The 20,047-nt window shown below is 38.8% G+C and overlaps 2 protein-coding genes across 3 annotated transcripts in view; one reads left to right on the forward strand and one right to left on the reverse strand.

Moving 5' to 3' along the window:
• CTNNA2 (catenin alpha 2) overlaps window positions 1–20,047 on the reverse strand; it is a 775,311-nt gene that overhangs the window by 216,164 nt on the left and 539,100 nt on the right. The window lies entirely within an intron of this gene.
• On the forward strand, window positions 4,952–8,158 carry LRRTM1 (leucine rich repeat transmembrane neuronal 1). The gene has a single exon (XM_074950178.1). The coding sequence runs from the start codon at window positions 5,827–5,829 to the stop codon at window positions 7,390–7,392; it is 1,566 nt and encodes a 521-aa protein (XP_074806279.1). The 5' UTR covers window positions 4,952–5,826; the 3' UTR covers window positions 7,393–8,158.

Here is a 20,047-nt window from a genome sequence, read left to right on the forward strand (position 1 = left end):
CAAAAGAAGTGACTTGAGAAGTATTTCCTAATACTATGAAGAACAGATTTGTGCCTAATGCACTGTGAAGATTTTCCAGGAACAGTTTATCCAGTTGTAAAATGACTCCCCGGTAAGGCTGCCAGGAACAGCTTTTAATTTGTTCACCCCAACCTTCTGAAAACTTATTTTAGAACTTTCTTTCTATGAATTCCTGCACCTTGTTAGTCTGAGTAGTGGTTTTTGGCAGAGAGACTTTGTCTTCGCTGCAAAAAAGGTGAGTTTTTTACATCAAGACAGCTATCTCAATGTAAAATCCTAGTTGAGACAAGGCACAGGTAGTTTTTACCTTTAAGCTTTAAGAGTGTAAAGAGTTGATTTTGACTTGCTACTTCAAGGTAAAAATTACCTGTGCCTTGTCTCAACTAGGATTTTACATTGCAATCACTATCTCAAATTAGCTATCTCAATGTAGAAATGTGTCCTTTTCCAATGAAACATAGCCTTAGGTTTTCTCTATGCCGGGAAAATGAGTTGGGTTACAAGATGTGTCAATTAACACACTTCAATTAATGTGTTTTAAAAACCATTTAGTATGTAGTATAGACAAAGACAGCTATATTTTGAAATGTGTTACCTAGTCATGACTAACCATAAGAGGAAACGGTGACCCTTGGGGTATGTCTATGGTGGTGTGTGGTACCATTTTAACACCAGTTAACTGGAAATTAATTAACTCTAGTTAAGTAACACCTCCAGAAATGCTTTAGAAGGTCTTGGAATAGATGTTTGTAGAGCGTCTAGATTAGCATTTCTGAAGGTGTTAACTAGATTTAACTGAAACGCAATTCACTCGAGTTACAACAAGACCAAACTTCTAGTCTAGACGTACATGAACTAGGAGTTGTTTACAACCAGCTTAATTGTTATATTTTCTTTAAAAGATACACTGACAATTTTGCATGTAGATTGCCTCCATGACTGACTTTACAGAGGTTCACATGGGTAACTGTTATGGCTGGTGATGACAACCAAGTATCTGCATGAAGAGATAAAAGTGTATTTATCACATTGTCAAAATAAATAGGCTGATTTACATGAGAATATCTATTTCTTAAAGATTGTAACACATCCAATGTGTCTATTCTGTACTGATAGTAAGGCAGCAGAGATAGCTATCTTTTACTTATTACTTCAACACCTCGAATGGCCAGAGTCATTTTGATTAAAAAAAACTTGTATATTACAATGTTTGTGTGCCCACTAAAAATACCATTTTATATAGCTCATCCACTCCTTATCAACTGATATTCTAAATCCTATTTAGGGGGGACAGTGAGGCAAATGCCAGGAGTGTCCAAGATGTAAATATCAGAGCAATAACAGATTTAATTTGCTACCCTTGAAGGCATGTCTTTTCTTTTCCTTTCCTTTCCTTTTCTTTCTTTAAATGTTTATAAAAATGCCACAGTTCAGTGCACTTGAAAATTAAAGACTACAGTGTAAAGATCAAGGTTTGAGTTTGTCCATTCCTAGCCACAAAGGGAAATTAAAATCACCAATCAAATTCCCATTCCTTATTACACTGATAGAAATAACTTAGAAAATACCAAAAGCAAGAAGTACATTTTTGGTATTCTTTGTGCATGGCACAAACAAGATTATTTTACACTCTGCTCAATGGGATCTTGCACATTTTTGAGTTTACATATTTGATTGTTAATAAACTAAAGAGTATACATACACTTAGAGATTATGAGCCAAATTCTGCATTTATTTACACTGGTGGAACTCTACTGAAGTCATAGATTCATATTTTTCAAGTCTAGAAGGGACCACTGTGATCATCTAGTCTGATTTCCTGTATAACACGGGGCACAAATCAGTATAGTGAAGTACAGATTTGGACCTAATAAATGTTTGGGCATAAATGATACTTAGAGCATACAATACCAAAAATTAATAAATATGGAGCATGATTGAAACTAGTTAATGTGTTAACTTGTTAAATGTATAAATAACATTAACATGAAGACAATATCAAATGGAAGTAGACTAAACAAATGAAAGAAAGATGACTTTACCACTTACTTTGACATCGTGAACAATTTTGTGAATCATTGCACTGGAATACCAGCAAATTTCATTTGTGTGATGATTTCAATACTAATTCAATCAGCTAAACTTTTTCTAAAGCTTTATATTTACCTTCTGTAACCTACTTTGCATTGATTTAATCAGTCTCCTTTAAATACATATACACTTAATTTATACTTCTGAAAACAACTTATAATAGCTGCATTTTATACAACTAAGTTAAGTCTTTTAATGTATACAAATGTGCCACAGGGTTTTGAACTATAGAAAATGTGTAAACTTAACAAGTTGGCAGTGATAACAGCTTTGACAGAGGAAATTAAGTCATTTGAAGAAAAATTAGGTTGAAAGCAGATTTCTGTTTTTATTACAGTAAAAGGTACATTTTAAAATGTTTAGCCACTCTATGATAGACAAGTTTACCAAAGACATTGTAGAACCAAAACACATTCACCCAATTTTATTTTTGTTCGAACCCATATTCCATACTTCTTGGATTTAGTCAACCCACTGCTTCAATGGCTGTAGCTAGACATATTGAGCTCTGCCATTCTTAGAACGACCTGGTTTCTTTGTACAAAAGCATTTTTAGATAGGGGCACATTCTCTCCTACAACAGAGCTCGGCTCAGCACACCACAGCTGATTCTGGCCCCCTAATTCTGAGAGCCAGGCTTCACTTTGACACTACTTACATCAGCTGAAGTAAGATCTAATTTATGCCACTGGCATGGGATTCTTAATAGATCCTGTGCCAATGCAAGATGGGCAGCACCTTCACCCACAGCTCTCTTCCTCCTACACCAGCGGAGAAGGGGCCAGATTTAGAAAATTAATGCCCTGGAGAGTACTCACCAATGCCAGAAGAATTCTTTTCTGATGATTTGCAGCTGCCTATGGCTCCTTTATGCCATTTAAGTAGTAGATATCATCATTACAAATATAGGGCCTGCCAACCTCTCTTGAAGGGATAATGGAATTCTGTGAAGTTCCCTTTACAGAGTTGCCCCTGACCTGTTCAGGGGCAGAGAGTGTTGAGCTCCTCATGGGATTCCAGATCTAAAACCTTGGGGGTTTTGTGCAATTTCCATATAGTCCCAATGCCTCAGTCTCTGCTGCTGACTTCATCAAATACTCAGAACTGGAATCCTGAATATGCCCTGGCATGGCCATGACTTTTACAGCCTCCCTTTCCTTGTTAGCTTCCCTTAGTCTCTCCCCATGTTCTTTCATCACTTTCCCCAATGTTTTTGTGTAGTGGGAAAGAGAAGCCAATATGCACTGTCACTACGGGACAGGAACAGGCTGTAGTTGCCACTACAGGACTTCCTGAGCTGTGAATAAGGAACACGAGCGGGAGGAGGAACACAGTCAATTTTCCGTCCATGTTTAGAAGTCTAAATACTACAGAAGTTTCAGATTTTGGTATGTGCCCAGCCACTCTTACTGGAAAACAATGGATATGTACAGTAGAAGGGCATAAATACGTTGAATTAGGAGGATAAATAATCCTTGATTCCCAGTTCTGAGACTGCAATCAAAGGATTTTAACACATTTGGGAAGGATGTTTTGAAGAAATATGTTTGAAATGATTCACTCACATATTCATGTTTGAATTCCTGAAAATAGTTTTGGCATTAAGTTTTCTGTGACTTCCCTTGGAAGAGAACTTCTGTAGTATCAAATTACTGTGTTCCTTGAGCTGTACCAGCCCATGCTCAAAGCAGCCAATCATAATCAAATACATTCAGCAGAACCAGGATCTTGTATTGATTCATCAAAAACCTGAAAAACTGTTTTGGTCAGTATTGTAGCCAAACTCAAAGCTAATCCAACTTTACACACCCACCTAATAATCAATGGTGACTTAAATAAGAGAACAGCACTTTCTTTTGCATGAAATGTGTTTTCATATCAAACTTCCTTAAAGGGATATACTGAACCCTGAGTTGTCAGTTCCAATAGCATTTGTCAGCAGTCTCACTTCTGATGGTATTTCATAATAGAAAAGAATGGCCAATATCTCCCTGACAATAGTATTGCATATTTCTCGGTCTAAAGATTACAGAGATAGCTTATCAACAGTGGTCTTTTCTATAAATAATGATGAATGAAAATTAGTATGCAATGATTTGTTGGTACATGGAACAAAGGGCAGCACAATTGGGAAAACACAATCTAATCGGGTTCCAAATCCCGTCTCTTCCCACCACAAACACACTGAAAGGGCAACCTGCATGTTGATCTCATTCAGAAAGCACAGCATTCTTTATGCTGCATGAATAATAGTTCTGTGTGCCGTAGCATACACTGCAAAAAAAAAAAAAAAGCGCCATTAGGAAAAGCATGTGCTGACCACATTAAAAATATGCAGGCTGGTAAAAGAACAAATGTAATTAAAACATATGAGTCCAGAAATTCGAATTTGCAGAGCCCTGACTGCCTTTCTGTGAGAAGGATTGCACAGAATTCCTAAACATGCCGTGGTGAGAGGGTATCAGAATAAAAACATATTCCCAACAAATGACTATAAAATTCAAACGTTGGTCTTGAAAAAAATAAAAGAAAAAAAATCCAAAGATCACATTTTCTATACTCATTCTCAGAACAAGAAACAAACACCCCCCCCGCATCTAATCCCTATGTGCCTTATGAATTCAGGCGAGTTTAAACAAAAGGGGTGGGGGGAAGAAAGAAAAAAATCGAATTCTATTCTTCCTACTTAGAAATGCCGGTCTGCTGATGATAATTTTTGTGTGTGTGTGTTTGAGAAATGGAGAGAGAGGCTTAAAGTATTTTCCATTTCATCAAAGAACATATATTACTTTACTGGCTCACTAAAATGTTGGTTTTATGCCCACCCCTTTTCAATCTGCCCATGTCTGAGATGCACAGTGCAGGCGTACAATCATGAGCAGCTTACGACACTCAGTGAGCACTAGGTGCCTCTGCATGCTTTAGCAACATACTGCTCAGCTGAAGGGAAGGGATTCTTGCTGTCTCTCTCTCTGCTCTAAGCATCACCTAACAAGCAAAGCGAACAAAGAATGGGAAATAAAGCTATCCTTAGCCGGTCAGTGAGTGAATTGTAATCTGTCTCTGTGGAGTAAAGGTTGTGCCGGTCAATGGTCGTTTCAAATGATGGACATTAAAGAGATTGTCAAATCCTGTGGAGTCGTTAGTAAAGAGTTTGGAGTTTTTTTCACAACGTCACAGTATTAACTGCAGAGAAAAGGACAGAGAGAGAGAGAAAGAGAAGATCAAGCTCATGCACATAGTTCTGAAACTTGCACGTCCTAGAAGTCAGCTAAAAAGCTAGCTGGACATCCCTTTAGCTCTTTGAGCAGAAGCAAAATAAGACATTGTGAGCCTGCCAGCTTTGCACAAAATTGAAAGGGACTGAATTTGTAGCACAGAGAGGTCTTTTTAAGTTCTGCATATAATTAGTCCAAACACAAAGGAAGCAACTGAATGGAGGTTGTCACTCTCTGGAAAAGGGTGGGTAAGACACTTTTTAATTAAATTCTTTCATGAAGAAAGATTTTTTTTCTTTGCTGCAGCATCTAACATGAACAAAATCAACATCTTTTTACCTGTGAATGTCTGTGAACTTTAATGCTGCACAGCTCCTGCATGCTGTAAAGTGAAATATTTGCCTGTGTCTTTTTTCCCCCCTGAAATAAAATATGATGTAGAATTTGAAAAGATTTCAATGGACATTCTCAAGCATATTTGGAAATATTCTTGCTAATGGATTTCCTTCTTATTGGTCTCTGTTTAAACTGGTTGCTGAGGAAGCCCCCAGGGTTGATATTGTGTACACTGGGTGTCTTTTTAAAAATGCTTCCAGCCGTGAATAGTGGGTGTCCACAGCTATGTCGGTGTGAGGGCAGGCTTTTGTACTGTGAGTCATTGAATCTTACAGAGATGCCTCGCAACCTGTCGGGCATGATGGGCTTGTCTCTGCGGTACAACAGCCTTTCAGAGCTACATGATGGACAGTTCACAGGGTTAATGCAGCTCACGTGGCTCTATCTGGATCACAATCACATTTGCTCAGTGGAGGGGAATACCTTTCAAAAATTGCGGAGAGTTAAAGAACTCACTCTGAGTTCCAACAAAATCACCCAACTGCCCAATACTACTTTCCGACCGATGCCAAACTTGCGTAGTGTGGATTTATCATATAATAACCTGCAGTCTTTGGAACCAGATCTGTTTCATGGGCTGAGAAAACTAACAACTTTGCACATGCGGTCAAACGCCATCAAGTTTGTGCCAGTGAGAATTTTTCAGGACTGTCGCAGCCTGAAGTTTCTAGACATAGGATACAATCAGTTGAAAAGCCTGGCTCGAAACTCTTTTGCAGGCTTGTTTAAACTCACTGAACTACACCTTGAGCACAATGATTTGGTGAAGGTGAATTTAGCCCATTTTCCAAGGCTCATTTCACTGCATTCTCTCTGCCTACGAAGGAATAAAGTCACTATTGTAGTCAATTCCTTGGACTGGATATGGAAATTGGAAAAAATGGATCTCTCTGGCAATGAGATTGAATACATTGAACCTCATGTTTTCGAAAGTGTACCTCACCTCCAATCACTGCAGCTGGATTCCAACCAGCTAACCTACATTGATCCTAGAATCCTCAACTCCTGGAAATCACTCACTAGCATCAGCCTTTCTGCAAACATCTGGGATTGCAGCCGTAACGTTTGCGCCTTGGCCTCCTGGCTAAGTAACTTTAAAGGTCGCTATGACAGCAATCTGCTCTGTGCCACCCCTGAATATGCACAGGGAGAGGATGTTTTAGATGCAGTGTATGCTTTTCACTTATGCGAAGATGCAGAAGACCCAACAAGTGTTAACATGCTATCAGCAGTAACAAACAACAGTGACCAAATGTTCACTTATAGCCCTGCCACAATAATATATGATGTGCAGGATACTGAAGGAGAAAGAACAACAAATGCCATAACGGTAACTATCCCCAATGAAAACACTGAGAATGCTGTTCAGATTCACAAGGTGGTGACAGGGACCATGGCACTGATTTTCTCTTTTCTCATAGTGGTTTTAGTGTTGTATGTCTCCTGGAAGTGTTTTCCAGCCAGCCTAAGGCAACTCAGACAGTGCTTTGTGACACAGCGCAGAAAGCAGAAGCAGAAACAAACCATGCATCAAATGGCTGCCATGTCAGCCCAGGAGTATTATGTTGATTACAAACCCAACCACATTGAAGGAGCCCTGGTGATCATTAATGAATATGGATCTTGTTCCTGTCACCAGCAGCCAGCAAGGGAATGTGAGGTGTGATTTTCTGTGGGGATTTAAACAGTGTGCAACCAAATAACAATGGGCAGACAGTTGGATGGGGGTTTACTGTGCTTTTCTGATAATTTCTGATGCACTTCTTTGCTGAAATTGTAAGAGGATCTGTCTAAAAGACTTGATATGTTAGCTTTATTGTGTCTTAAAATCTTCAGGACAGTCAGTCCTAACATTTCATATGATAATATTCCCTTTGAAGATCTGACAATATTCAGGAATCCGAGAGTGTAAAAAGGTACCAATTATTGATTGATTTTTTTTGTAAACTACAAAAATGTTTAAAATAAAAAAAATAGCATTTACAGTTTTTACAGACTGGTGTATACTACATGAATTGTTACCTGTATGCAAAATACAACAGTTTAACCTCTTTTCTCTTCACATAAAGTGTTGAAATGAAAATCTATCAGCAAGGAAGCCACATAAAATTGAAAGATTAAAATTAAGCAGATGGCTTCACAGTGTAATTATTACACATCCACATACACCATGTTATTGAAAACAAAAAAAAGCATGGCATAGCAAATATATTTTTGTTAATATGCGACCTGTAACAGTATATCACTGAAAGAAGGAGCTGAGTCATCTTGGAAAGGCTAAAGTTCTAACCTGTCACAAGGAAATATTTCTGAAGATTTTTCAAGATAGCTGACTTCTAAGTTGTACTAAGAGCCACAAAGATGCAGCATTTCCCATCAGTACATTCTGTATCTGAATTAATTACATTGCAAAGTCTGATTAAAAAAAAGACAGCCTAAAAAATGCTACTTCGTCTTTCCCTTTTTTTAAAAAAAAACAAACACCTTATTTTAAAGGGCTTATTTAAAATCTTCTAGCATTTCCCCCTTTCATGCTCTTATGCCGTATGCTAAAGGTAGAGAAATCATTTCTCTCTGCAATGTAGAGTAATGATGAAAGGACTAAGGAGGCAGCAATCCAATTTTCAGTGGTGAAAGCTCTGTGTGTTTCAAAAGTAGAACCTTGGGTGTAACACTGCAGGCCCATTAGGCATCGGGTGATTAGACCATACTTATGGTTACTATAGTAAACCACTATAAAATCCTGTCTTGGGATTGGGATAGCTTGCCAGTCACTTTAATCACAAGACATCCTGAACAGCCCCTCCTTTTAAAAATACCTGCAGAGGAAGAAAGTATATGAGCCCACCTCACTAAGTATTGACACAGGGATCGGTGATTACATTAACAGTGCTTTGTTAATCCAGAGCCATGCAGCGGTTTCATTTTATTGCCCTTCTTTAAATGCTTGCTTTTCCTTTTGCATTTTGGATTTTTCTCTCCAATATGTAACCAACCAATATGTACTGACTGCTCTCCACTCATGTCAATGAAAACGAGGGTGTTGCATTTTTATACCATCAGGCAGTGCATCTTTTCAAAGCTTCCTCACACAGCATACCCTTCTAATAAAATGTTACAGATAACGGAGTTTGTAAAATGTATACACTTTGTACCTATTTCTTCATGCTAGGGCAAGCAACAACGGAAGGAAGTGCCACAAAATTGACATTTTTAATGTTAACTTAGATGTACATTTTTTTTAAAAAATGCCTATGACACTAACACAGATTTATAAAATGCAGATCATGAAAGGAGCAACCCAAGTTTTTTTCTGCAGAGAAGCTTAGTAGGCAATAATGTTTAATTGCATAAAAAGGAAGATTTTATAAATTATTTCTAAATGTCAAATGAGCATATCCTTTGAAGAGCCAAAGCTTATTCTTTGTCTGCTTAACAACTTTCACCCTGATTTATATTAATTAAATATGAAGTATTGCTGTAGTGTAATCAGATTATTTTATATAGTAAAACTACAATATCATAAACGAAAGCCATGATAATCCGCATCGGTAGAGGATCATTTTTTTCATTATTGCAAATTTGAAACTCAAAAATGAATGCTTTTATTTTTAAGCCACTTACAATTTCCCTGCTGTCTTGCAATTTGCTCAGACTATTATAGCTTGAATGGTATTTAACCATTTAAGCAATAGTGCATTTCTCTTTATGTTCCACTGCAAATCTGCAAGGGTCTAATTCTTCAGCCACTGAAGTCAATGGCAAAACTCCCATTTGACTTCACTGGAAGAAGATCAGGCCCTAAATGAGCAGTGATGAGCAGTGATGGAACCAACAGCAAGACATCCCCTTGTTTGTTTCTGTGTCTGCTGAGTTTTGTAAGACAAAATACTTTACACAATGTTAATTTAGAGCCATATTTTCCAGTCTTTGCTCATGAAAATCTCCACTGAGTGCAAAGGGGGGTTTTGCCTGAGGCAGGTCTGCAGAATTTGGCTCTCTAACTTTAATTACAAGCACTATGATATGCCCCTCAAATCAAAATGTAACTTTAATGTCATCTTGCAAACTGATTGGTTTAAGTTGGTTTGACAGAAAGCTTTCAAGAGCACCCCAAAGACAGTTAAAATTCTACATATGTGAAAAACATTGAACTGCCTTTATTTCTTCAGTAACTCCTGTTGCTATAAGAAAAAGTGCCGGTGTCTTCATTTTTCCTCAGCGTTCATGTACATAGAAGATGTCTTGGTGCACGTAAATCTGCTGCAAGACTGGTGCAAAACATACCAGCTTTCCTCATATTTTTAGCATGTGTGTGGGGTGTGTTTTACATGCAAGTCACTGCACACATCTACAGAATTATTCATGCTGTTTATCAGTGTTAGCGATTTCAAACGAGGTTTTGTGAGACTTGAACAATTCAACCTTGGTGATTTATTCACCTCTATGCTTCATGCATCTTGCATTGGCACCTTAAGTAAACTAAGAGAGATAATCTGATTTTTAAAAGTGCAATACTTTTCACAATGAGGGCTAATCGCATTACTTCCTCTTACCAGTTCTCTAAAAGGAGAGTAGTTACCACCAATGACTTGCTTCCCATTGCAGAATGATAGATGAACCCTCCACACATAAGATAACAGATATTCAACTTCAGAGATGATATTTTTCAAATAATCACAAACAATCTTTTTTTCTAAACAGACGAGTGACAAGACAAACTTCTGCTTCTTCAGGCCTCCAGAGGATACCTGTACATATCTCCTGGGAGTCCTGAGCAGTCACCGTGGCCCCTTGTCATTTAAATTAAGCTATATGGCTATAAACCACAATGATGCTCTAAAGGCTGCCCAAATCTCTTCTGAAAGTTAATGTGAGAAATAAATGAATATTCCAAATGCAAAGGGGAAGCATTTATTGTGTTACAATCCAACTAATCAAAATACAGTTATTTCCATCCCGTTTCAGGCAGCTTGCATGGGTATATTTGAACATCACTACCTTTGTAGTATACATGGAGCAATAGGAGAAAGCTCTTGCTGATTATTCTTTTCAGATTTGATATTCAACTAACTATCCACAGAAATGTCAGTGTTTCTGTTCTGATCCCCTTATCAGAGATTTATAGTATGGCTACAAAAATATGCTTCTGGGTGAAATGTGACACAGTTTCTCACCCAAGAGGTTCTAGGGGAAGGTTAGTGGGTAAAACTATTTTAAATAAATCCCCTTATTATGTTCCACTAGAAAGACAATCTCCCTTTTTTAACTAGGCAATTAGTTCAAGCTGTTCCTTTCAGTATTTTCACACACAAGACAAGGCAAGGAAACTATCTTTCATGAGGATTGTTAATACTCAGTCAGTGTTATGGATCCATAATAGACAATCTTTTGCTACTAACATCAATACACAGTCACAGTGTACCCAATAACGGTTTTGAAGGAAATGTTAGTGTGTATGCTCTGAATACATATGAGGGATGATTTATGTCCCTTCCCGGCTTTTCCTTTTAATTTCTGAACTACAGAAAAAAATGACCTGAAATCACAAAATCAATGCTAATGTATCATATTCTGTATCTGGCCTGAATTTATAAATACAAAGAAATTCTAAGTTAAAGCTGTAAACTCCATCCTTTAGCTTCCTCATTGTGCTTAAGTACTGCTGGTGCTTAAGTACACCAGTGGATGATCTTACATGCCATATGCACAGCAATATCTACGTATTCTATAGTGGGCTAAGGATGAAACCTTAGATGAAGCTCTTAATCTCCTTGCTTGTGTATATCAAAGAAAGATCATATACCTGAACATATTTTGTATAGTTTAACATACACGGTGTGTTTTTATGGTCAGGGTACTGAGAAACTCTTCAAATGTCTATATTTAATCATTTTCTTCTGCTCTGATAAAAAGCCCAGCAATTGCTTTTTTCCAGATATACTAAATTTGTTTCCTTCTGTGTCTTGTTCTACTGTGGTTGCAAAAGAACATTCTGAATAAAAAGCCCAGTTACTTCAGACAGCTTTCAGAAAGGGAAATGGGAAGCAGCATTTAATTAGCAAGCTTATTACTACTGCTAAAATATATTCAAATTAAAGAAAAGAGGAAGGAAGTGAAGACAAGGAGACAAAAGACAAGGGGGAAAGACTTAAGTGAAGAGGACTAAACCAGGTCTTTTTTAAAAAAAAAGATGATAAGCCTAAAGGACCGGCAAAGATTTAAAAAAAATCGACGACTGAGGTGGGTAGAGAAACATATAGCTTTACAGAATAAGCAAGCAAAGATGGAAGGGCTTGTGGAAAGGAGAGCACAATAAAAATACAGGTTTGCAGCATAAGAAAGACAAAAAGGAAGGATGGAGGAACATGAAGAAAGGAGAGAGAAGGATAGGTGACAAGGCAGGCAGGATAAGTTAGCTTTTTCTGTGTGTTACCTCCCATGTTCTAACTGAGGGAGGGCCATCCAAAGACATTCTAGAAGGATACTGTCTCTCTCACTCTCAGGCACGAACACACACACGCACTCACTCACTCACTTTCACTGGGAGGCGAATATAAACAACACTGTACTATTCCCTCTCCAGAATACTGGTAGTTGAATTCCAACATCATGTCCCTCTTTCAGTTTTATCAACAGCATTTCCTAGTTGTATTAGTAGCAACTCACTATGGACTTTCTAGAAAACTAGATATTTATACCAAAAGCAGTTTGCTTTCCTAACAAAAAGTGCCCATATTCAGAGCTGAGCTTGCGCTCAATTGATTCTCTTATTAACCATAGCCTGACTCAATCTCTCTCACACTCAGGTTTTGTAGTCACAGATATTACAACAAACACATATCAGGCATTTTTCCCATGCACAATTTATGAGTATGCCACAAGGCTGCTTTTCAGGATCAGTTCAGTGTTAACAAGTTGAATGTCCGGTTACTTGAGGACACATGTACTTATCCTCAAAGCCTGAATTTGTCTGGTGGGCTGAAAAAAAAGCCAGAGACCTAAGGTTAACATTTCAGATGAATACTGACACATACCAAACCCATTCACTTATTAGAAATAACCATTCAGAGTATTTATTAAGTAAAAATCAAACAATCAAAACCATGCAAAGAATTCCTCACATCCTTTGTTACAGCAGAGAAACTTGCTGAAAGAACAGGGTTGAATGCAGTCTGCCTCAGAAGTTGTCTTAAAAAAAAAAAAGGCCTGACTACACTAAATTAATGAAACAAAGCAACAATCTAGCTGGCAAGACAGAATTTGTAATTGGGTGGGTGACTGTGAAGAACCCAGCTGAATGCTGAGGAGCACTATAATTTTATTGCAATATGTCGGGTTTATAGTGAACATATTTGCAGTGAAATCTGTATTTCTCTTCCAGACAGACATTTTATCATCATTATTAATAATAATAATAATTATTATTATTGTTATTAATAAAATGTCACTGGCTGGTACTCAGACACAATTGTTTAGGATTGAGACGAATTGTTCTTGTTCTCTAGGATCAGTCATCCCTAACACTCTACTTTCAAGGCCAGGAAAAAGGACGAAGAAGCTGTGGGAAATAATTAAATGTAGCCGACCAAAATGAAATGGATTCTGAGTTCAGAAATGTGCCAACTATTTACATGAAGGGAGAAGAAAAGAAATGTACTTTACAAAAGCAATGTGTAAAATTCAGCGCTCCTGGGAGTGAAGAACTATTAGCAGTAGCCAAATATAAACAGAATGAACAGGTGCTAGGCAAACATCACACACAGCTCTACCAATACACCTCCATCCTGATCCACACCAACTCTCCTGCACTGTTCAAATCCGCAGCAGGCACAGCTAGTAATGCCCAGCTAGGTGTTCGTTACTGCGGACAGCATGGGATTATGCCCAATTCATTTCCATTTGTGACATTATCAAGAGCTGACTACAAGACTCCAAATGTGACAGGTTTGCATCAAATCCACTGTACCAGCTAGTCCTCATACTTAATGCAGATGATTTTAAATTATGATTGGCTTATACGATTAGTGACTAAGCACATAGCCTCAGCAGACTTTCCTCTGTGTTCCTCTGAAGACATGCTGTTCCCTTTCCTACTAACAGCAATCTGTAGCAGCAGAGTTTAATGACAGAAGACTTCAAATTGTTTTGTCAATAAAATCCGCGATAAGAAATATGCATGTGTGTATTTAACTGCTAGAAAAGGAAATTACCCAATTCAGGTATTCACTGCAGCCTATAACAAGACTCAACTGAACAGCACACCTCTGTGTTCGAATGGGTAGTAAAAGGTGCAGGGAAACAGCTTCCTTATAGATGTGGGACTCAAACGGGCAACTGTTTTATGAAGATCCTTTAAACACAGATTTTCTTTCCTGTTTGTATTAAGTCTGCTCCATTTTTATTCTCCTTCTTTTTAAGTTTCCTCTTATCCCTGTTTTTTCTTTCCCAGAATTTGTACATCAGCTGAAAAAGAATCTGAATCAAAAGAAAAATCAAATCAAATCAAATCTGAAAATCCAAAACTAAACTGCAAGAATAGTTCACAGCTATTGAATTCCAGGGGTTTTCATTCTTTTAGCAACTGCCAGCTCTTTGAAGCACGTCTGCTATCAATGGCTCGTGTTTGCAAGACTAGAGCTAAAGTGAGCTCTCTGGAGTAAACCTGAATCTGTGTCTGTAGTTCAATGCTTCTACTGACAGTTTGGCTTGCTAAGAGAGAGTGTGGTAAATATTAAAGAATGTTAATAAAAATGAGATAAAACATCTAGGGATTTTTTAAACTAAACTTGGCTCACTACTAAAGTTTATCTTGACAGAAAATTTACTTCTCTGATCCAGATCATTTCCCAAAGCAATTTTCCAACAGCAAACATAAATTTGTGGCTGCTGCTAAAAGGTTTTCAATCCCAATGCTAAAGAGGCCACTGAATGTCAAATGTTTACCTCAACTTCATGTAAATGTCATACTGTATTGGGCACCATTACTTCACATTAGCATAATCAGCTGCTCACTGCCATGACCTTAAACCTTAATGAGACACATTTTTGCTTTCCATATAAACAACTACAGCAAAGGATCATACCGTCAGTTCATATATCTAGATAATATCTTGATTGTAATTAACTCATTACAGAATGATAACCTAATAAGCTGCATACCTTTTTACTACATGAATTTATGTCAATGGGCTAAGTAATTCCATAAGATTCACAGTACAGAAAGATCCAAATCAAAGTACCAATGAGGCTGGAAAACTAGTGCTACTGACAGAAATGTGGTACAGGGCCTAGTACTACCAGAGATGAGGTGAAAGAAGATATTGCTCATATGTCCCTAAACATGAGGCAACCGGGGGGAGAGTAAATGGACAGGGGGACAGGCAGTATACATGATTGTACTCTATGGATAAAACACCATGGACCAGAATGATCAAACTCCAGAAGTTAATGCTTTCTGAGACAGAATTAACTGCTAATAGTGTGTGTATTAGAGATCAAATTTGAGGAATCAAACTCACTGGAGATAACTGGCAAAAGTAAACAGTGCCCAGTGAGGATTAGTCAGACACAGAAGTGATGGATGCCTACAATGGGGATGGCCCTCATCAACAGATCATGACATGACATGACATCCGCCCAAAAACACAATCAAAGTACAAAACAAGTATATGCACCATATACAAAGGGAAACCAGAAGTCCACAAGATCTAATATAGACACTCCTGAGAACCTTCCTTTGCTCTGGTATTTTCATGCTTCTTTACCCTTTATCACCATCTGTCACCCACATGGAACCTCCATTCCATTTGGCTTAAGTGTACAATGATGAAACCAGAATTTGCTTTCAGGGGCTAGCAAATGGGAGTTTTGCGCGGGAGTTCTCCATGTGAAGGAGGAGTGAACCTTGTGGTGAGTTTGTTGTCTGTTAGTGGTTTGTTGTTGTGTGCTTGCTTGCTTGCTGTGTGCCTGCTTGATAGAAATTTATTGTGTGGTCTGTTCAGGGGGCTGTGTGCTGAGCCTACGGGCCTGCCAGGTGAGGCTAAAATCTGCCTAAGGAGGCTTTAGCCTGTCATCCCTTTAGGATTACTTCATAAGAGGGGCAGGGCTAAATCAGAGAGAGCAGGGGTTTTAAAAACCAGCTCATAAGTGATCAGAGGAGCCAGCAAACAGGAGCTGCAAACAGGGGAGTTTTTTCAAGGGAGCATGAGCCAGATACACCTAATAATCATTCTCTAAACTTAGACCAATAACACTGCCTTCTCTCTCAACACTCTCCTCCCCACCCCCTCTCCCCAACAAACATAAAGTAACCCTGCAAGCGTAAAAAGAATGCAGGCAAAAGTCTAGCAGCAGAGTGCAGGGCTATCCAGTTTATTGCACTGAATGAAGCATGTATGATTACCTGCCTGGCAGGTGGCATATGTGTGTTCAGAGCAACCAGCGCATGGCACTCAGAGACTGAGTAGGGCTCCTGAGACCAAAGTGAGTGAACTACAGGAGACAGAGCGGTACATAGATTAGACTTTCTGAGATACAGTAGAATGGTCCCACCCCCACTATGACAGCCTCTGGGCTGTCAAGGAGGATGAACGTCTCAAGGAAGGAGAACATCAAGCTGGAGCAGAAGGAAAGAGAAAATGATTAGAGGGCTGGGTCACATGACTTACGAGGAGAGGCTGAGGGAACTGGGCTTCTTTAGTCTGCAGAAGAGAAGAATGAGGGGGGATTTGATAGCAGCCTTCAACTACCTGAAAGGGGGTTCCAAAGAGGATGGAGCTTGGCTCTTCTCAGTGGTGGCAGATGACAGAACAAGGAACAATGGTCTCAAGTTGCAGTGGGGGAGGTCTAGGTTGGATATTAGGGAAAAAAACTATTTCACTAGGAGGGTGGTGAAGCACTGGAATGGGTTACCTACAGCGGTGGTGGAATCTCTATCCTTAGAGGTTTTTAAGGCCCAGATTGACAAAGCCATTGCTGGGATAATTTAGTTGGGGGTGGTCCTGCTTTGAGCAGGGGGTTGGACAAAATGATCTCCTGAGGTCTCTTCCAACCCTAATCTGCTATGATTCTATGAAAGGATCCCATAGTTGGGACCCTTCTGCCAAACAATATCATGGTATCCTCTCGCATTGAGGACCCCTCTCTGGGAGGGTGGACCCTGTTATTAGGAAGAGACTGATAATAATAAAGAGGGATTCAATTATTAGAAATATAGATAATTGGGTTGGTGAGGATCAGGAGAACCACATGAATTGCCTACTGGGTGTGAAGGTTGAGGACATCTCGAGACATTTAGACAGGCTTATGTGCAGAGCTGGAGAGGAGTTGGTAATCATGGTACATGTAGGAAACCAGTGCCATAGGGAAAGGTAGAAGAGAGGTTCTGGAGGTCAAATTTAGGCTGCTATGTAAGAAATTAAACTCCAGGACCTCCATGATAGCACGGTGTTGCCTTGAGGGCTTCAGCTTCCTTGACCACAGGATGCTGTTCCAGGGAAAAGGACTGCTAAGCAGAGATGGGGTCCACCTATCGAGGAAGGGAAAGAGCATATTTGAATACGGACTGGCTAACCTACCGATGTAGGCTTTAAACTAGGTTCAACAAGGGCAGGTGACAAAAGCCCACCGATGAGTCCAAAACATGGAGACCTGGGAGAAGGGTCAGAATTTGGGGGAAGCATGGGCTGTTATAGCATAGATAAGGGAGAGACAAGAGAACATAGGGGGGAATCAAATCAGAATCTTAGATGTCTGTATACAAATGTGAGAATTATGGGGAATAAATAGGAAGTACTAGAAATACTAGTTATTAAACATGACTATCACGTAGTTGGCATCACAGGTGGGATAATACATATGACGGGAATATTGGTATAGAGGAGTATAGCTTGCTCAGGAAGGACAGGCAGGGAAAAAAGTATGGAAGTGTTTCCTCATATATTAAAAATGTATACAGTAGGACTGAGCTTGACATGGAAATAGGAGATAGACTTGTTAAAAGTCTCTGGGTAAGAATAAAAGGGGTACAAATCAAGGGTCATGTCATGGTAGGGGTCTACTCCAGACCACCTGTCATAAATATAAAGGGAAGGGTAACCACCTTCCTGTATACAGTGCTATAAAATCCCTCCTGGCCAGAGGCAAAGTCATTTTACCTGTAAAGGGTTAAGAAGCTCAGGTAACCTGGCTGGCACCTGACCCAAAATGACCTATGAAGGGACAAGATACTTTCAAATCTAGAGGGGGGGAAAAGGCTTTTGTCTGTCTATGTGATACCTTTGCCGGGAACAGATCAAGGATGCAAGCCCTCCAACTCCTGTAAAGTTAGTAAGTAATCTAGCTAGAAAATGTGTTAAGTTTTCTTTGTTTTGGCTTGTGAAATTTGCTGTGCTGGAGGAAATGTGTATTCCTGTTTTTGTGTCTTTTTGTAACTTAAGGTTTTGCCTAGAGGGATTCTCTATGTTTTGAATCAGACTGCCTGTAAGATTATTTTCCATTCTGATCTTACAAATTTGTTCTCTTATCTTTTTTTGTTCTTCTAATAAAGTTCTGTTTTTAAGAATCTGATTGGGGTTTTTGGGTCTTAAAAATCCAAGGCTGGTTTGTGCTCATCTTGTTTATTCTCAAGCCTTCCCAGGAAAGGGGGTGTAAGGGCTTGGGGGGATATTTTGGGGAAATAGGAACTCCAAGTGGTCCTTTCCCTGTTCTTTGTCTAAATCACTTGGTCGTGGCAGCATGCTATTCAAAGACAAGGCGAAATTTGTGCCTTGGGAAAGTTTTTAACCTAAGCTGGTAAAAATAAGCTTAGGGGGGTTTTCATGTGGGTCCCCATATCTGTACCCTAGAGTTCAGAGTGGGGAAGGAACCCTGACACCACCTAACCAGAAAGAAGAGGTGGATGTGGCTTTTAAAAAAAAACAAACAAACAAAAAAAACCAAGTAACAAAATCATCCAAAGCACAGGATTTCATGGTGATGGGGGACTTCAAGTACTCAGACATCTGTTGGAAAAATAACACATCAGGGCTCAGATTATCCAACAAGTTCTCAGAATCTATTGGAGACATTTTTTATTTTCAGAAAGTGGAGAAACCTATTGGGGAGAAGCTACTCTAGATTTGATTTTGACAAATAGGGATGAACTGGTTGAGAATTTGAAAGTGGAAGGCAGCTTTGGTGAAATAGTAGAGCTCATGATTCTAAGGAATGGTAGGAAGGAAAACAGCACAATAGAGATAATAGATTTCAAGAAGGCAGACTTTAGGAAACTCAGGGAATTGATAGGTAAGATCCCATGGGAAGCAAGTCTAAGGGGAAAAACAGTTCAGGAGAGTTGGCAGTTTTCCAAAGAGACATTATTAAGGGCACAAGAGCAAAATATCCCACTGTGTAGGAAAGATAGGAAGGATGGCAAGAGACCATCCAGGCTGAACCAGGAGATCTTCAATGATCTGAAATTCAAAAAAGAGTCCTACAAAAATTGGAAACTAAGTCAAATTACAAAGGATGAATATAAGCAAATAACAGAAGTATGTATGAACAAAATTAGACAGGTCACGGCAGAAAAAGAGATTAAACTAGCTAGAGAGATAAAGAACAACAAGAAAACATTCTACAAATACCCTAGAAGACAGAGGAAAATGAAGGACACGGTAGGCCTCTTATTCAATGAGGAAGAAAATCATAACCGAAAATGCGGAAATGGAAGAAGTGCTAACTGACTTTTTTGTTTCTGTTTTCACCAAAAAGGTTAGTAGAGATTGGACGTCTAACATAGTGAACACCAGTGAAAATAAGGTTGGATCAGTAGTTAAAATAGGGAAAGAACAAGTTAAAAATTACTTATACAAGTTAGGTGTCTTCAAGTCACCTGCTCTTGATAAAATACCTCCTAGAATACTCAAACAGCTCACAGAGGAGATATTTGTGCCTTTAGGGATTATCTTCAAAAAGTCATGTAAAATGGGAGAGATTCCAGAGGAATGGAAAAGGGCAAATATAGTGCCAATCTATAGAAAGGGAAATAAGGACAACTTGGGGAATTACAGAGCAGGCAGCTTAACTTCAGTACCCGGAAAGATAATTGGGCAAACAATTAAACAATCAATTTGCAAACACCTAGAAGATAATAATATGATAAGTAACAGTCAGCATGGATTTGTCAAGAACAAATCATGTCAAACCAATCTAATAGCTTTTTTTTGGACACGGTAACAAGCCTGGTGGATGGGGGGAAGTGATGGATGTGGTATATCTTGACTTTAGTAAAGTTTTTGATACTGTCTCACATGACATCATAAACAAATTAGGGAAATACA

This window comes from Natator depressus, chromosome 4 (genome assembly GCF_965152275.1).
Source record: "Natator depressus isolate rNatDep1 chromosome 4, rNatDep2.hap1, whole genome shotgun sequence".
NCBI lineage: Eukaryota > Metazoa > Chordata > Testudines > Cheloniidae > Natator > Natator depressus.